This window comes from Rhinolophus ferrumequinum, chromosome 11, assembly GCF_004115265.2.
Source record: "Rhinolophus ferrumequinum isolate MPI-CBG mRhiFer1 chromosome 11, mRhiFer1_v1.p, whole genome shotgun sequence".
NCBI lineage: Eukaryota > Metazoa > Chordata > Mammalia > Chiroptera > Rhinolophidae > Rhinolophus > Rhinolophus ferrumequinum.
In genome coordinates, this window is record NC_046294.1 from 59,198,202 (window position 1) to 59,215,772 (window position 17,571).

Sequence of the window (17,571 nt, forward strand, 5' to 3'; positions counted from 1 at the left end):
TGTTGAGTGACAGAGCCACATTGAAACGAATACATGTTATATGATTCCAAAAGTTCAAACACAGGCAAAACAAATTTATATTATTTTTTGGCATAATGGCTGGAGGGGGAATGAGGTGTGTTTCTGTGGTACTGATGGAGTTCTGGTTCGTGACCCGAGTGGGATTTACACCGGTGTTGATCTTGTGATAATTCGTTATCAGCAGAGGGGAGTGTATGAAAACAGTTCTGCAGGATGAGATTTGTAAAGTGTATAGGAAAGGAAAAAAAAAAATGACTGTGATTTTTAAAAAGTCAGCTCCCTCCCCAATCTTCCAGCTTTCCATTTCGTAGGAGGGGAGACCAGGAAAAACTAAACGAGAGAAACAAATTCCAGCTCAAACTCAAATACTCAAACAGATCCGAAGACTCAAATGTCCGTCATTCGGGGCAAAAAGTATTCCCAGATTTGTACAAGGTGATTTAAAAAGTGGCCAGTCTCTTCACTGCCCAGGGTAAGAGGGGAAGGAAAAAACAAAGTTGAAAAACATTAAGTTCCTTTCCAATCTGGCAGTCTGGAGCTCCCAAATCACCCAACAACAAGAGGCCCATAGAACGGGGCGGGGCCAAGGCCCTACTTTGGAGCTCTAGCAACGCAGGGACCCTTTGTTGGGTCCTAGCAACGCACCCCGCCCTTGCCTAGGCTGGCCTACTCTCCCTCCCGAGTGGGTGGCTGCAGCTCACTCCCTGGGCTTTCTCAGGGGTCCCAAGGCTTGCATTTGCACACTCTGATTCTGGTGCCATTCAGCTCTCGGGTCTCTGCCGCTCAGGAGGAGCAGAAGGAAGGGACAGCGAGAAAACACGTTTAAGAAACAAACAAAATTTTTTTCTTCAAGATTTGGTAATTTTTTTTTAAGTTTAAGGCTCATCCACATCTCCGGGTGGGAAAATCACTTTTGTTCAAACTCCATATGGAGAAGGAAGAAAAGAGACCCGTTGAGGACCCAGCAAGAGCCGACTGGGGACTGGAGATGTTGGACACCATTGTCCCTTCCCTGCAGGACCTGGGCAGGCAGGTAATGCCCACGCTGCCCTCACTGAGCCAGGAAGGTGAGCACTATAAGGTGGGGGCACTGGGGCTGAACCTTCACCTGCTTGGGGGCGAGGTGGAAGACCTCTTTCCCCATCCCTGGAGTGGCCATGTTGCCTTGGCAACCAGCCGGTCGGTAATCACGGCAGGCTCATGCTGGATGCCCAGGCACAATTTCTTTATTGACTGCCTTATTAAGGGACAGGGGCGAGCTGAGGGTTTTGATTCAACAAGATAACGTATATACAGCGCTTGGCTCCATGACTAGCAGAAAGTAAGTGCTCAGTAAATGTTAGCTAAAAACAACCATGCCAAAACGGCTCCTAGAGTTCCTGCAAAAACACCGCTCCTTCTGTTGCCCTTGATATCTTGGGATTGTGTTAAGTGAGATGATCATAAAAAGAACTGGGTGTTTGGAAGAAGACCTGGCAACTTCTCATAGAAAACTTACTAGGCTTGGTTAAAAGCACAGTTTCTTAGAAGAGTCGCCCCAAACTGACACCGACATCTGTCTGCAACCGATAGGAGCCATTGAGAAGAAAAGTACTTCAGAAATGGAAGCTTTTGTTACTATGAAGTTATTATAACTTTGGGGTGTTGCCTAGTCTTTAACCAAATGATTTGAGGAGACAAAATAATAAGAGTAGATGCATCTTCTTTCTCTTTCCTCTCCATCACTCCTATTTTTTCCTGTTAAAATAATTCTAGAAGCATCATCAAAGATAATGGTTTTATGGATTTTAAAAATATTTGCCATATTTATAAATTTATATATAATTTATTCATTCAAGTAATTTTGAGAACCTACTGTATGCTAGGCCTTACAGAAAAACCTTAGAATTTACAATCTAGTGGGGAAGATACACATTAACCAAATAATCACAGAAATAAATATAAATTTACAATTAGTAAGTGGTCACCAGTGTCAGAGATGTCAGAGGGTCAGAGAGGTGAAAATTGAACATGTCCATTGAGTTTATTGACCAGGAGACCATTGGTGACTTTAGTAAGTAAGCTTTATTGATTGAATGACAGAAGTAGAAGTCAAATTACAATTTATTAACTTGCACAAATGACTCATTGTAAAGGAGATGAGGATAAACTCCCAATCTCAGCAAAACACATAAGTTGTGTGTTCATCATTGCGTATATGAAGTCCTGCTGCTTCCATATGTTTCACCAAAGTTTAATGTTATGTACATAATTATAGTATTTTAAAGGTCCTGTCATCATTTTACAAATGTGAACTGGGTAGAACTATTGAAGACTACACAGCTAGCAATCCATGGAGGCAGGAAGGTCTTCAGACATACAGCACACTGATCTTTCCACTGCACTATGTTTTGGGAATATGTTTCTTTGTTCACATCACTCTGTAGTAATTTGTTCTGTTTGTATGTCAGAATTTTAATTTTAGAAGATGTTTTATACAGTCAAGGAACTTATTTTTTCAGTTTTTATATTAATATCTATTTCAAGCATATGTTATGCTATAATTTACATAATGATAGTCCTTTTTTATAATGATCATATATAAGATACAGTATTCCTGTTACGTGGTACTGTTTTTTTTTTTTCTTTTTTTCTTTTTTTTAAAGGAGGGTGCAGCTCACAGTGGCCCATGCGGGGATCGAACCGGTAACCCTGGTGTTATCAACACCATGCTCTAACCAACTGAACTAACTGGCCACACTGGTACTGTGTTTTAAAATATAGTTTAGACTGCACAAAATATTTAGAATTTGAAGTAAAAAAGGTTGAACTGAATATAGGGATTATTTCTTTATAGTAATGATTCTTGGTATTTCAGTGTTTGATTAAAATAAATAACACCAGCTTTCCTTAAAATATTCTATAACTTGACACTTTGAAGTGTCAGAAAAATCAGAACAGTTAAAACTCATAGTCTATAAAATTTCCAAATCTATTCCAGTTGAAATGCAGGGACTGAAAACTATCTAAAGGGAATGATTTGCATGTTTTTCTTTTTCTTCAGTGGGAAATAGCAAATTTCAGTTTAGAATAATGAACTCTGCTCTTATACAACTTTTCCTGTTAGATTTTATAGAGTAAAACAACACTGTGGACTTGAATGTATCATCCAAATGAAGACAGATGATCCTCAAGTTTTCAATAAAGCTCAGCCAAGTCTTTTCACTAGGGTTTGGTTGCACGCTATATAGTTTTTCCTGACCCTAATTAAATCATTTCTGTTTGGTGTAAATTGTTTTTCAGAAATTTGAGCTGCATTATCATGAGTCTAGATGAAAGACTTAACAGCTTTGACCTAATAACTTTGAAAGGTCTCCATGTAAAGCTGGATATTGAGATTCTGTATGATTAGTGAATGCATAATATTTTTGGTCATGAGTTCAAGACTGGGTGAAAGACCGTCTTAGGTCTTAGCAACCAGCAGAATTCTTTTGTCTATGGGGGTGGGGAGGATTTGGGAAAACAATAGGATGGGAAGAATACAGGAAATACCTAATTATAGTAAACTGTGTATCCATGATTCAGAGCAAAGGGCAGAATCTTGGCATTTGGCTCGCTGTAGCACGCAGCCCCCGTTTTCTTGGTCAGTGAGTGACTTTCCATCGCCCACATTGTTCTCAGATGCCCATGAGAGTCACTGCTCCTTCTCATTGCCTAACCTGTCCTTCTCTGACATACAATAAAATATTTATAAAAATATTTATAAAGACTATACTTTCAGGGATCGTTTCTATAGTTTGTTACTAGAGAACTTTCTCTGACGTGTAGAGCACCCGAGACCACAAGGAGGAGGAGCAGTGTTCTCTCCTGAGTGGGAAGCTGGCTCTTGGTGTTGCTTTTGCGACTGCTATTAGCCATTGGTGATCATTCTTCTCTTCCTTTGGGAGAGTAAGAGGGAGAGAACGCAGTCTGAGTGGCTTTCGTTAAAAAAAAAAAAAAAAAAAAATTATAATCTCAATAGACTGGAATTAAAAGACAGCAATTTCTCATTTTCCTGCTTTAGTTAGTGGTTTAAACTACCAGAAAAAAAAAAAAAAGGTATATGAATAAATCAAGCAGTTTCCAAAGTGGGCAAAAAAATTGGGCTTTTGTCATCAACTGCATCTATGTCCTGAAGTGGCAACCTGGTAAATGTCACCATCCTTGATCTTTATTTTGAGAATTAAAACATACTCTTTTCATTTTCAAAGAGTTCCTCATTGAACAGTGTCTTTAATATATATGATTAGGTTTGGGAATGGAGATGTCAACACGGATATCATTTTCTATATTCTAAATATTATACCTAGAGTCTACCTTCATATCACACATTAACACTTTAGTTATTGCCAACTACTTTTTTTTTTTTTTTCACCACAGTCTTTTTGAAATACAGCTCAGGACCAGAAAATAAACATAGACGTTCTCCCTCTGATCATTCAAAAGCAAATAACACGAAGTCTATGCACCGAATCAAAGTAAAGCTCTTTGGGTCCCTACCCAAAGATCTACTTTTAAAAATTATTATTTTAGACATAATATTAGTATGTTTGTTGAAATCAAGAACACAGCAGATCAGAAGCAGTGAAGTAGGACAGGGCCAGGAGCCTGAAGAGCATTGGTTAGAAAAAAGTGACAGCTGGTAGTCTAAGAGTGACAAATGAGAACGAAAAGCAGAGTCAGGAATTAAGCAAAAATAAAAGTATTGAGACAATTAATGTACAGACAACAGCCTTTCATGCCTTAGTGTCCTTGGCCTTATGGCTGTGTGACAGATTGGACGAATGAATGTTCACATTACTCTGATGGCCCTGAGTACACAATTGCTTGTTGAATGGGTCCTTAAGAAAAGGGTAGATTATACGTGGTTAACTGTATAGCATAAAGGGAGATGTGTGATAGAGTTCCTTTTATTCTAGAAAGATTTTCTTGAAATTATTATTATTATTAATTATTATTATTATTATTATATTTTAAATTACGCTTTTGGAACCGAAAGGGGTAAGCTTTAGTTACCTGGAAAATTAACTTTGGGGAATGACCTTATTTTCTGTTAATTCTAAATTAATTAGGAATTACTGTTATTTGAGTCTGCATTTCACATTTGCATTTTTGTTTATTAGCACTAAGACACTAACACATGGGTACTTACATAAGTTAAATGATTTTTGTTTGTTTTCAATTCCAGAAGTCTCTACTATTTGGGAGCATGTGTCAGATTTTGTGAAACGGCAGCTATCCCTGTACAAGGTAGGATTTATATTTTAATTTTAATGTAGGAGTCCAAAGAATCTTTCTGCCTTTGTCTCATATAATTTTGCTGGGAGCAGCATTGTAGGCTAGAGCCACCCAGTGACTTTATGATGCTTATACTTAGGACTTGTGAATAGTAGATTTCACAAGCATGGATTTCATCCTTAGGTAATGAATTTGTAAGCACTGCTTTTGTAGTGATATGAACTGTATCACTGATCAGCCTGGGTTTGTGGAAAGTAACTAGATGAATTCTGTTTATGTTTGATCCTATGGTTCCTGACATAGCTCTAGAAGGATACAATGCTTCTTGTCTTGACTCCTTGCAAGGAATGGATTTTGATTGAAATATCAGAAGACAGTCAGGGAATAAACTTGCCAAAAATGAGAAACTTTGCCCAGGGTTGGATTATTTTCTCCTGTCAAATCTTGAATTTGGATGCCATAGAACTAGACAGAGATTTGGGGAATTTGGAGGGAGCTGGGGAAGGTTGTGGAACTTTTATGCCTTACTCAGAGGTCCCAATGTAACAGTCCTTGAGCTGAATTTATCCTTCAAACTTATTTTTGTTCTGAAAATTTGAATTAGTTATCACCACTTAAAATTGGGAGCATTTATATAGACGTTTGGGTTTTTTTCTCAAAAAACCCAGCACGCTTAGCAACACCAGTCTTGCCATTCCTGCATGTGGTACGTGGCTGGAGCTGACAACGGGCTCCCCCCTTCAGATGGAGCATGCACTCTCTAGCCATTGAGTTCCCCACTGCATACCTTCACTCACTGGCTTGCATTCTTTTTTGGCCCCTGTAGGCATTTGACTTTGCATTTGACTTTGTAACCCTTGATGTAAGGTATTCCCAGGAAGACAGAGATCCCGTTTGAGACCCAAAAGCATTTGCTTCTACCCATCAGCCAAGATCACCAATCTGTAGCATATGCCTTGGATGCTGGGTTGTCTGATTTTAAGTGAGGGACATACAATTTAAAAGAAAGAATGAGGAAGTATAAATCGTCATGACTCCTGCAATTCCCTCCTTCCCATGGCAAATGATTAAAATTTAAAATGTTACACAGTTTAGGAAACGAGAATCTTAGATATAGATTAAACACAGTTAATGGCAACTGTACAAGTGACTAATGAAAACTGTACAAGTTTTCTTAGTCCTCACAGCATTTGAATGATACGGAGACAAGGAATCTGATCTCAGAAAACACCACAGATTGATATATTAAATTTTATATTAAACTTATTTGAAAACTTGGAGTCATAAAATGCTATAGCTATAAAGGATTGTAGAGCTCATTGAAGTTTTGAGGGTTAAGCTTAATTCTCTTCATGCTTTTTGGATAATAGCACTAAGGATTATTTTTCTTCACCCCTTCAGGAAATTGTTGCTATTTTTTCCCCTTATATTTCCTTTCAGGGTGTTCATATTCCAGGACTTGGAATTTTCACTTTCACAAGACAAAAACTTGAAGTGGGAAACAACAAGTTTATTCTGATTCTGAGGCCCATGTTTATCATGTCCGAGAAGTTAATACAAATCCATGGACTCAAACAAAACAAAGCATATACTCCTGGTAAACACATTTAATATTTTAGATTTTCCCAGAGGGTGACTGGCCTGGTGATGACAATGAAAGGGCAAAGCTTGGCCAGTTGCTGTTTTATTGGTTTCTGATTTGAGGGGCTCACTTTTTACGTGGTGCCTTTGGCAGAGGGTGGGACTAAGGTAGGAATGTACAGTCATCTTGTGGCCATTTTAAACCTCAGTAGCTTCGGAGACAGGCACGAGAAGTCCTGATGTGACATTCAAGGCAAATGTATACAAAAGCCATATCACAGAGTTGTGCAGACTTTATTCGTATTTCAGACCCTACGAAATTAAAAATGGTTATAAAGATGAGAAAGTTAATCAGGGTCTCTGGTTTGGAGAATTACAATCAGTATCAGTTGTGAAGAAGATTAATAACTGTATACCTTTCATATATAATCAAAATTATTGAAATTTAAAAGTTAGAAAGTTAATAATTCCATGAAAGGTTAATGAATACCTTGTATACTTCTCATACTCTAAAATCTCCCTCTTTCCCTCCCTTTTTTCCTCCCTCCCTCCCACCTCCTCCCCTCCCGTCTTTCTTTCCTTCCTTCCTTCCTTCCTTCCTTCCTTCCTTCCTTCCTTCCTTCCTTCCTTCCTTCCTTCCTTCCTTCCTTCTGCTAATATTTATTGCGGGTGAACTATGTGTCAGGCCTTCTTCCAGGTGCTTGAGTTGCACTGGTAAACAAAACAGACATGATACCTATCACAGAACACTTACATTCCATCTTCAGTGTGTGGACATTGTGACACCTGCCCTAGTTACTGAGGCCTTTGGGGGCTTCCTCCTTGATGTCTGGCTATGTTTTTTTTGACCTTCCTTATCAGTATGTCCTCATGCATCCAACTCATATCTGGAGGAAGAGAGACAGTCTACCCCCAATGCAAGAAGGTGGAAAGGCTGAAACTTTCTTTTATGTTAATTAAGTTCCCGGGAAATTAATTTTCAGAGTAAATTTTCACCAAAAAATTATATATTGGAAAAATACAAGCTATACTTAGAATTCGTTATGTTCATATATTCAGGATGATAGGTTTGATGGACTTTTCAGCCATTTTTACCTAGAGTTTTATGACAGAGGAAATATCCTAATTCATCAAAAGCCTACAAAATGAAATAAAAATAAAGCCTTTTTTTCCCCAAAAAACATTTGTGCCTTAGAGCTTATTTTCTATCTTGGATCTTGCAATGTAGTCCAAAAAAGTAGTTTAGTTCTATAATTAATTTTTTCACAAGGTTGAGGAAATTTCAGAATTAAACATATATGACAGGATTAGTTCACAAGAATAATTCTATCTACAGTTTAGCTTTGAGGTTATGATTCTTCATCATTTAACTAACTAGGTATCTAATCAAACATTATATAGTGATCTTAGAGATTATTAAGACGTGGCCCATGCTTTGAATAACTCAGAATCCAGCATGAGAGATAAATATATAAGCAAATGGTACAAAATGATTAAGTGCGGTAAGAGCCGCATTGATCAGAACTGGATCAAGTGCTAGGATTGCCTAAATCTGCTTGGGGAGATTTAGGAAGATGATATGTGAGGAGGTCTGAAAGGAAAGGATGATAGGACTTTGCTGGTAGAGAAGTTCTGGAAGATATTTCAGGAACAGTATGAACAATGCAAGAATAAGGGAAAAAGTGAAGCCTGTTCAGGGCTCCTGTGTGATCATGGCATATGATTGTGGAGGCAAGTGGAGGGAAGTGAAACAAAAATGGTTCATAGGGGTCAAATTGTGAGGTGCCTTAAACGGTGTGGTAAGGACTTTGGAATTCATCCGGAGGCACTAAGGAGCCACTGAAAGTTTTTGAGCAGGGGACTATATGTACTGGTCCAGTTTTTAGTTTAGGAAGATAGCTTGTTTAGTTATATTAGCTTGGTAAAATATGGTAAAAGGCCGAATGAAGGCAATGGCAGTCAGGAGGAAGATGAGGGAATCTATTCACGAGACATCGGAGGTGTAGAATTGATGGGAGCCAGTTACTAGTTGAGAGTATTAGGTAGTGAGGGGAAGTTCTTTAGGATGACTCAGATTTCTCAGAGAATGGATAAATACTCGTGCCATTAACTGCCATAGGGAGTGAAGGGGGAAACAGCAGGTTGTGGTGGCAAATGTAATAATGAGTTTGCTTTTGGACATGTTGACTTTGAGTTTCCTGTAGGGATATTTAGGTAGAGACGATTCCAGAGCTCAGGAAAGGGGTGGAGACTGGAGGTCAAGATTTGAGTAAGTTTACCCAGGAACGAATATAAAGTAAGAAGAAGAGAGAGCAAAGGACAAAATCTTGTAAAACCAACCAACCATCTTATAAGAAGTAGAAGAAGAAGGAAGCCAGCAAATTGGAGAATGAAGAGTGCTGCGGTGGGTACAAGAGAAGAGAGGGCATGGTTAACAGAAGTTACCAGAAGTCACGAGAATAAGATTTGCAACCTATCCAGTGGCTTGTCCGTCATGAGATGGTAGTGTCCTTGCTGAGATAAGTATGCTAGGAGACAGACTGCAGAGAGGCGTTGGGCAAATGGGAAGGGAAATCTAAGGGCAGGCAATGTAGCCTTGTCTTTTAAGAAATTTATTTTAAGAAGAGAAATGGAGGGAGGTGGTATAGAATCCCCATTACATTATTCAGGAGACCGGGAGCTAATAGAGGGAAGCTTGTGTCTTGCAGAGCTGTTAATCCTCATCATCCAGCAGGTTGGACATTCAGAAGGCTATACGTTAATGCTTGCTGAGTGATTGTTTAGAATGTTCTTATCTTCTCTCTACCCTGTTCCTCTATCAGTGGACCTTGTTTCCTGTCTCTCTTTGGGTTTATCATGTTGATCATTGCTGTGTTCGCCTTTTCTGATTTGTGGACTTTGCATAGCTTCTCTGGCTGCTCTAGTTGAATAGACCCTGTGCTTCCTTTAAGCTACATATAGTCATATTCCTTTTTCACTGTCTCTTATGGAAAAGCTTTCTGCAAGTTATGCAGTCGGATATCCTCTGATAAGACCCAATTTCATTTGAATGGTAACTTCTAGTGAAGGTGACTAGCATTTCAAAACACTTAATGTTTGTAGGTATTTATTATCATTTAAAAATGGCGTGATAACTGGAGGAGATAGGCAAATATTGCTGCAGCATGTCCTGAATGATAAGGAGGCTGAAAAATTCTGAAAACTCTCCAATGAAGAGAAGTCAGGTATTACCGTGCCTCCAAGAGAAAAATAAAAACTTATCTCGAGTATTGTTTAGAAAGCTATTTGCTCTTATGTTGAGCAAAAAACAATGTGTTTTTAAGAAAATTTGTTCTTGTTAGTATCTATTAATAACCAGTGTTAGTTGTCTGTGGGGATAATGTTTCATTGGGTACAACTAAAGGCTTCACATGGACAATTCTATTTTTCAGTATTAAGTGAGAATCAGATAATTGTTTGTAAGTATGTGTGATACGTCCTTGTTGTAATTTCCTCTTCCTTTTCCCCACCCCAACTGTCTTTTTCTCCTCTAGGTGATATCCCAATTGTTCCACTTAATTTTGTCGTGATATCCCTGGAGGGTCCATTTAAGAGGGATACAGTGGAAGGATGTGTGAAGGAGACGTTGCTTTTTTTATCACGATCTATTTCCATCAAACAAAATGTGGAGTTTACATTCAAAGGAATTGGGGTCCTCGTGATCAGATATGGGAAAGTGAAGATGAGATTTTATAAGGACTTCTTTTGTGCAATGGATGGAAGTGGGGCTTTGGCAAAAGCCCTAGCCAATGTAAACAAATTAATGTTTTCCTTCTCCTAACGCTTCTCCCCTTCATAGCTCTAAATCATCTGTGAGTGTGTCATCGTTAAGGAAAATTCAGGCTGACGTGTTTTAAACGGCAATTACCCCAAGTGCAAAGAAGTGTTTATTTATAGATGATAACTCTTTGATGAAAGGTTAGAAGGGCAAAGGAACTTTAAGTTTTGAGTCAATGCCAACTAAAAAATATAAAAAAGTGATAGAAACTCTCACAATTCTGAAAATGTTATATATAGGACTTTACAGTTTAAAAAGTTCTTCCACATATATTATTTTATTTGGATCTCAAAACATTATAAAACTAGCATTATTGTCATCCCGATTTTACAAATGAGAAAAATCGGGGCTCGGGGATGCTGTGTGAGAAGCCTGACAGCAGGCTGCTGATAAGCTGTAGAACTGAAATTTAAGCCCAGACTTTCTAATCACCTTTGTTGTTTTTTTTTTTTCTGGTTATAGTATTTTATTTTAATGAACATCTACAACAAAATCTAACTGAAGTCATGGAGATGGATTTTTAGCTTTTATATGCCGTGTTGTGGAAGAAATTTCGTAATTCACTCCATCCTTGTTAACCATTAAGTAACTGGTGTGACCTTCATGTTAAGTTGTACATGGCACAGTTTAAGGAGGCAATGAAATAGTCAATCAACAGGGTTAATCGAATATTTCGTGTGCCTTAGCTGCACCTCTAGGCACTAACAAAGTTGGTATCAGTGAATTGGATGATCACAATTGTTATTTAGTTCTATGTCCCTTAGAACAGAGGCCTGACTTTTAAATGAAAACTCTATAAAAATGAAAGGCTACCAATATGGTCTAATTGTACCTTGTAATTTCTCCTTTCGTGGAGCTTTGGGATAGGAATTTAGGAGATGGAGTTGTGCATATGGAGGCTGTTAGTGTTTTCTCCACAATCGGGGTTCACATAGGGTTGCTGAGAGGGATACCAGCCCTGTGTGTGGAAAGTGGAAACACACGCACAGGTGTAACCCTCTCTTCTCCATGAAAACACAAGGCAAGACCTGCGAAATCAGAAGGAAGGCCCAACTCTGGACTATGTCTAACCTCCAGGCTGCTACAGAACTGCGTAGCTTTGATGTGTGTTTAAAAGAGAGGATAACTTTTTAATTGTCCGGCTGCACTCAGAGACATAATTTTTAAGGGGGCATTTTCCAAAAGAACTAGTCCTGGGAGACTTTCTCTGAAAGAAGGGTTTGGAGGCCAAAGCAGACGAGCAATTGCTGCCTATTACCACCCGCGTGGACAGATACACAAAGCACGTGGCGTATCAAAGGATCTGAGCCGTCTGGCCGGAAATAAGCCACTTTGACCGCCTCAGTATAGTTAGTCATGGAACTGTAGGTTGATCCAATGCTCAGTAACATCTCCAAAGCATATTTTGGGAAATGGCTATAAAGTGGTGAGAGTGATTGTTTTTCCCCCCAAATGACTCATAACTTACACCAGAGTGCTGTCCTTCAGAACAGTTCTGTTGGGAAGCTGTGTGCTTATTTCAGTGATGCTGCTTCTGCTCAAGACATTTTTAAAACCTCTTTTTTTGTGAATTCCCTTCAAAGCCATTTGCAAGCCATAGCATTCATCCAAAAAGAATAATTTTGAATATTGAATGGAGTATAGGATAATAATTCTATTATCCTTTACTGGTATAATGTAATAATGGGATTATATAATGTAATGATAATTAATTCTAATAGCTGCTATTTATTGAGTGCTTACTGTGTGCTAGCCACTTCCATAAAGTACCTCATAAAATTCCTATAAACTAGATGCGATTATTATCCCCAGATACCTAGAGTCTACGACTACTTAGCTGTTAGCAGTGTGGGGATTTGAACATGAATCCACCTGAATCCACAACCCTTCTTTTAAAACCCAAAGAATTAGCTCATTTTCCTGAGAGCTCAGTAAGTCAGCTCTCCTCTTAAAGATGGATAAAAGAAGCCATCAACTCTGACGGCAGTTTCCAAAGAAGAAATGGTTTGAGAAAAGGCAGCATCAACGAAATTGCTTTGTGACTATTTTGATACATGAGGTTATTCCTCATTGGAGTTTAAGCTCTAGACTTTCAGCACAAAACAAAACTAACAATGAAGATGATTATGGTCACCTTGCCTCTGAGACATCCTGTAGCTTCGATTTGTCTGCGTCCTGGACCACAGCCCAGGTGTAATCTCTGTCCCTGTCCTCCAGCGGCCTGGCACTGTGGACTCGGTGTTATCCAGCAGAGAGAACTTTGGGAAGCAGCCCAGCAGCGCCGTTGCATTTCCAAGGTCAGTATTTTACTTCCCAGGTTCCTCCAGGCACCAGCAATCCTTGCCGCTCTGTGGATCTAATTCGGCAGTGTTTCTCAGCCTTTTGTAGCTCCTGCTCCTTTCAGTAATGGCTGTACCCCGAGAGTGCAGTGGGTGTTACAGGTGGCACTGTTGACAATGATTAAAATGATGCTAAGAATAGTAATGAATAAAAATAAGACTAGTTATCTATGAAGCACTTACTAGCTGCCAGGTACTATTAAGCACTTTCTTAATATTAATTGCATTTAATCTTCACTACAGTCATTTCAGATATGTATTATAATGTGATCCATTTTATAGAAGTGCAAAGTTAATTCTAATTAAATTTTTTAAAACAAGTGTAGCAACATGGTGTAGTTTTAAGAGCACTGGAGTAAGAGGTGACTTGCGTTTTATTTCCAGGGTATCCATCATTCACTCATTGTGTGATCTTAATCAAGTTCTTAATTTCTGTGCCCTTACCTACTGTGCATTTCAAGTGGAGAAAGTTTGGGGAATAACAACCAGCTTCCTACAGTATTATTTTCTCATGTTTGTTGAGTCTGTGACATCCTCTTATGTTTGTTGGTTTGGAACCACTCCCTCCTCGAATGACACATACCTCAAAAAATCGGTAACAAGGCCAGAATAAGCCTTAGAGATCAGGTAGTTAGTCCATACCCTTCCTCTGGCAGATGAAATGGCCGTACAACTGAGTGGCTAAGCCAGAAGTAAAACCATGGCTCTTGACTGTTACAATGTTCTTTCCATTGTACCATGTTGCCTTACTTGTTAAAAATAAATCAATGGATTCAAATTAATTTCATTCAATTATATTTTGGAAGGCAAAGTTGGCTGTCCTCTTGGACGTATTTTGGCTTAAAGCACTCTAGGAGGGAAATAATTGCAGGGAGTCAAGGAATAGAACCTCCATGTCAATTAGAGAGCCTACAAATGGACACAGGGACTCAAATACACAAAACAATTGTAAGTGTTTTATGTATTTAAAGTTTGGCCCCTGAATTTACTAGAAGTACCCTCCTCCCAATCTTTAACCCAGCACTCCATACCTGAGACCAAAGAAAATCTACAACTATACACACAAACTGAGCAGACCCCTTCTCCCATCGTGCCTTTACAAGTCCCTCACTTTTGCCTGGGGGAAAGGATGGAGAAGTGGGAAGGAGAAAGAACGAAGAAAGCAATGGTTGTTTCTGGGCATTCTCTATCTATCAAGCTATGAATGAATTCTTGCCTCCATGCTATCCATCAACTACCTTTCACTGTATCATCCCAATGGCATCTGGTTATAGAACTAGAAAAGACAGACACTTTGAAAAATGAAAATGAAAAACTTAAAATCCAGACCTATAAAGCAATTTATATAAGAGCTGCTTCTGAGCCCTCAGTAGAGAGGAGGAAGGTCTTGGTTGGCCCCCAGAGTTATCCTGAAAGATAGTGACTCAGTGATTTGTACTCAGCAAATCAAAGCATTCACCTCCTTGATAGAAGTGGGCTTATTTCAGAATCAGTGAGTTAGCTGGGTTGCTTCTCAGAATTGAGAGTTTACACAGCCACCTATTCAGGTCCAAATGGGCACACATCTTGGCTTGTTCCTAGGATTGAGCTCAAGGAGATGGAGAACAAACCACCTATGGAGACCATTGTAGAAGAAGGTAGAAAGAATAGACAAAGGAAGAGCAAATTAAAAGACCCGACAGACCAGGAAGAAGGCGTCAGAGGTAAGCCAATGGTTTCTGGGTATAATCTGTCACTCTTTACTGAGTGACAGATTGTAGCTATATTGTTTAGTAACTCCTATGCCCAAAGTAAATAACGTTAGATTCGTGAATAATCACGAATCTATCACGAATGTATTCTTCTAACCAACATCTCCTATACCTGGAATCTTGTATCTTCCCTTAACCACTCTATGACTCTCAGGCTCTTAGGTTATGGTCTCTTCGCTGGCTCCCCATTGCTAAATGAGGTTAAACCTCAGAGGCCTGTAGGGCCCAAGCAGGTAGTAAATGCATAAAGTGGTCTGGATGTAACATGATAGGGAAACATGTTAGCATAAATAATTTTAATGAAAAACGAAGAGTGGTCATTTTACATCGTTAGTATCTGGCTTCATAGAAGACACTCATATCTATGTCTTCATAAATTTGTGATGTGTTGTTTTGGTTGAAGCATATGAAGAAAACTAGAACTTCAAAGGCTTTTTGAAAGGGTACTGGGAATCCACAGGCGTTGCCAGACTACCCTCTGAGGACTGTTCCTCTATCAGATTGCTGATTTGTGGAAATGTGAGCCAACTGGTATCACATTTTCTGATTTTTCAAGAGAAGCAGAGATCTTGACGTGTGAAACCTGCTGGTTGTTAAATGTTGACAACTAATTGACGTTGAAACAAAAAACGCTGATTGGACCAAACAAAACATGTCAATGGGCAAACGTTGTCTTGTAGATGTTGGTTTTGTGACATGTGGCCTACACGATTACATATAAACTTTTAGCCTAATATTCAAATGCTTTCATTTCCTTAGCCTCATCTGTCCCTGTTCCCTACAGACAACTTCTTTGAGCAAAATTGTCTATTCTACCATGCTTGTCCTCCCCTGACTTCATGCTTTTGTTGTTCACTTTTCCCCTCCTGCCTGCAATGCCCTTCCTTTTCTTACAGTCTATCCCAATCCTTTTTAGCACCCTTTTCGCATCTTACTTCCTCCATGAACAGTTCTTTCATCACCGGATTCTGAGTCGCCTCTCTCTACCCTGAACATGTCAGACTCTTAAAGATTGCACCATTTGTTTGGGATTGAGACATTTTGCATCATTGTCCCGAGTTGCTATTTATGCAACGTGCATAAAGCACTTAGCACTGTTGGCACGTATTAAGATGACCACACATGGGAGTTCTCATGTTTTTTGTTTATATCTTATTTTTCTCTCCAACTATATCAATTGAAAGATCTTTAAGGGCAAAGACTTGCCTCCTCGTATTTTCTAAAGTACCCAGCCATATGTGCTTTGCATATATTAAGTATATAGTAAACATATTTTTAAACCACACTAGGATAAGGGACAATAATTGAACATTAAGAAAGCATATCTTAGGTGAAAAATTTCCCTGGTAAAATTATGAGTTTTAAAAATCTATGTTAAGTGCAAACCACCCATCGAAAGTTGAAAGTGAACTCACTTTCCTTCATTCTACAGAGATCGTATCACCCACGGGACTTCAAGATAGACAAGCTGTCTCCTCTGCCAAAGTGACTGGCATGAACTTGCCAAATAAATGTGAGCCGAGTGGGAATAGTGGGAAGAATGTGAGCCCTGAAAGGTAATGCATTGGTGTTTTTCCTGTGGCACTTTATGCCAGGGGGTGGGGATAGTAAACACGAGTAGGACTCGTGATCTAGTGGGAAAGAGCCATGCAGAGAGGGTTAAATTCAGTGGGACAAAATAGCACAGAGGAGGAAACATCTAACTTTCCTTTTGGATTTGGGAAAACTTCCCTCGTTGTTTTCCGAGTGCTTGGATATTATGATATGACACAATTTCATGTTGAGATCAAATTGGAAAGCAGTTTTTCCAAAGTTGGCTAGTATTCAATAAATGTTCTTTGAACTAATGAATATATTGCAATTTATGATGGCCATGTCTTCTTCTTGTTATGTTATGTCACAAATTTATATTTTCTCCTTCTCCCTTTGAGTAGGATACTTTTTAAGACCTCAAATTACTCAAATATTTATTGAGTACCTTTATGTACTTTGTATTGTGCTGTCAATTTTCAGTTTACTAATTTGTCACAATGTGTCAGCTATCATATGTGTGGTTTATGTACTCTGGATAACTAAAATGTTCAAAACACTAAGCCTGCTTGTTTTGGATAATCTCACTGTTATGAAAGATTGAGAGTTATATGTCTAGTACTTTTTAATTTAGTTCAATCCAATAAACATCGGCACCACTGTGCCAGGAAATTTCCTGACATTGAAGATACGGAGCTATAAAACATATAAAAGACATATAAACCTACTTTCATAAAACTTAGTCGGGTAGGGAGACTGACACTAAAGAAATAATGCACTCATGTCATGAAGACAACAAAAGAAAGTACAGAAGCTGCAAAGGGGGGGAAGTAATTAATTGTTAATGAAGGTTTCCGATAAAAGTTGACCAAAAAATGTTTTGTTTTGTTTTTTTGTGCTGATTACTGAAGTCATACATGTTTATCACAGAAATTTTGAATAAATGATAAAAAGCAAGGGATATAAAAAAATCACCCATAATTCCACTAAATAGAGGAAAGTTTTTGTTGACATTATGGTATATATTCTTCATTTTAATGCACATGCAATATATATTAGGTTGGTACAAAAGTAATTGTGGTTTTACAATTTTTAACCTTTTAAACCGCAATTACTTTTGCACGAACCTAATACATGTATTTATACTGCAATATACTTGTATACACACATTTTTAATAAAACTTTGGTACATTTAGCAAAGTGAGGAAGAGCCCCATGGCTTTAAATATTCTAAAACATAAACAAATGATTACATATCATCTCATTGATTAAACCT

At 38.5% G+C, this 17,571-nt stretch overlaps 1 protein-coding gene and 1 non-coding gene across 2 annotated transcripts in view; both read left to right on the forward strand.

Moving 5' to 3' along the window:
- The first annotated feature begins 930 nt into the window (after positions 1 to 930).
- Positions 931 to 17,571, forward strand: part of CCDC81 (coiled-coil domain containing 81) — a 31,515-nt gene continuing 14,874 nt past the window's right edge. The window contains exons 1-7 of the mRNA XM_033120968.1: positions 931 to 1,088; positions 5,228 to 5,289; positions 6,718 to 6,874; positions 10,392 to 10,648; positions 12,893 to 12,972; positions 14,596 to 14,717; positions 16,198 to 16,321. Coding sequence (XP_032976859.1) covers positions 950 to 1,088; positions 5,228 to 5,289; positions 6,718 to 6,874; positions 10,392 to 10,648; positions 12,893 to 12,972; positions 14,596 to 14,717; positions 16,198 to 16,321 — 941 coding nt within the window. The 5' untranslated portion in view covers positions 931 to 949. The remainder of the gene's footprint in view (positions 1,089 to 5,227; positions 5,290 to 6,717; positions 6,875 to 10,391; positions 10,649 to 12,892; positions 12,973 to 14,595; positions 14,718 to 16,197; positions 16,322 to 17,571) is intronic.
- Positions 3,766 to 3,978, forward strand: LOC117031391 (small nucleolar RNA U3). Its single transcript, XR_004424534.1, has one exon. It is a non-coding gene; the product is annotated as a small nucleolar RNA U3 (small nucleolar RNA).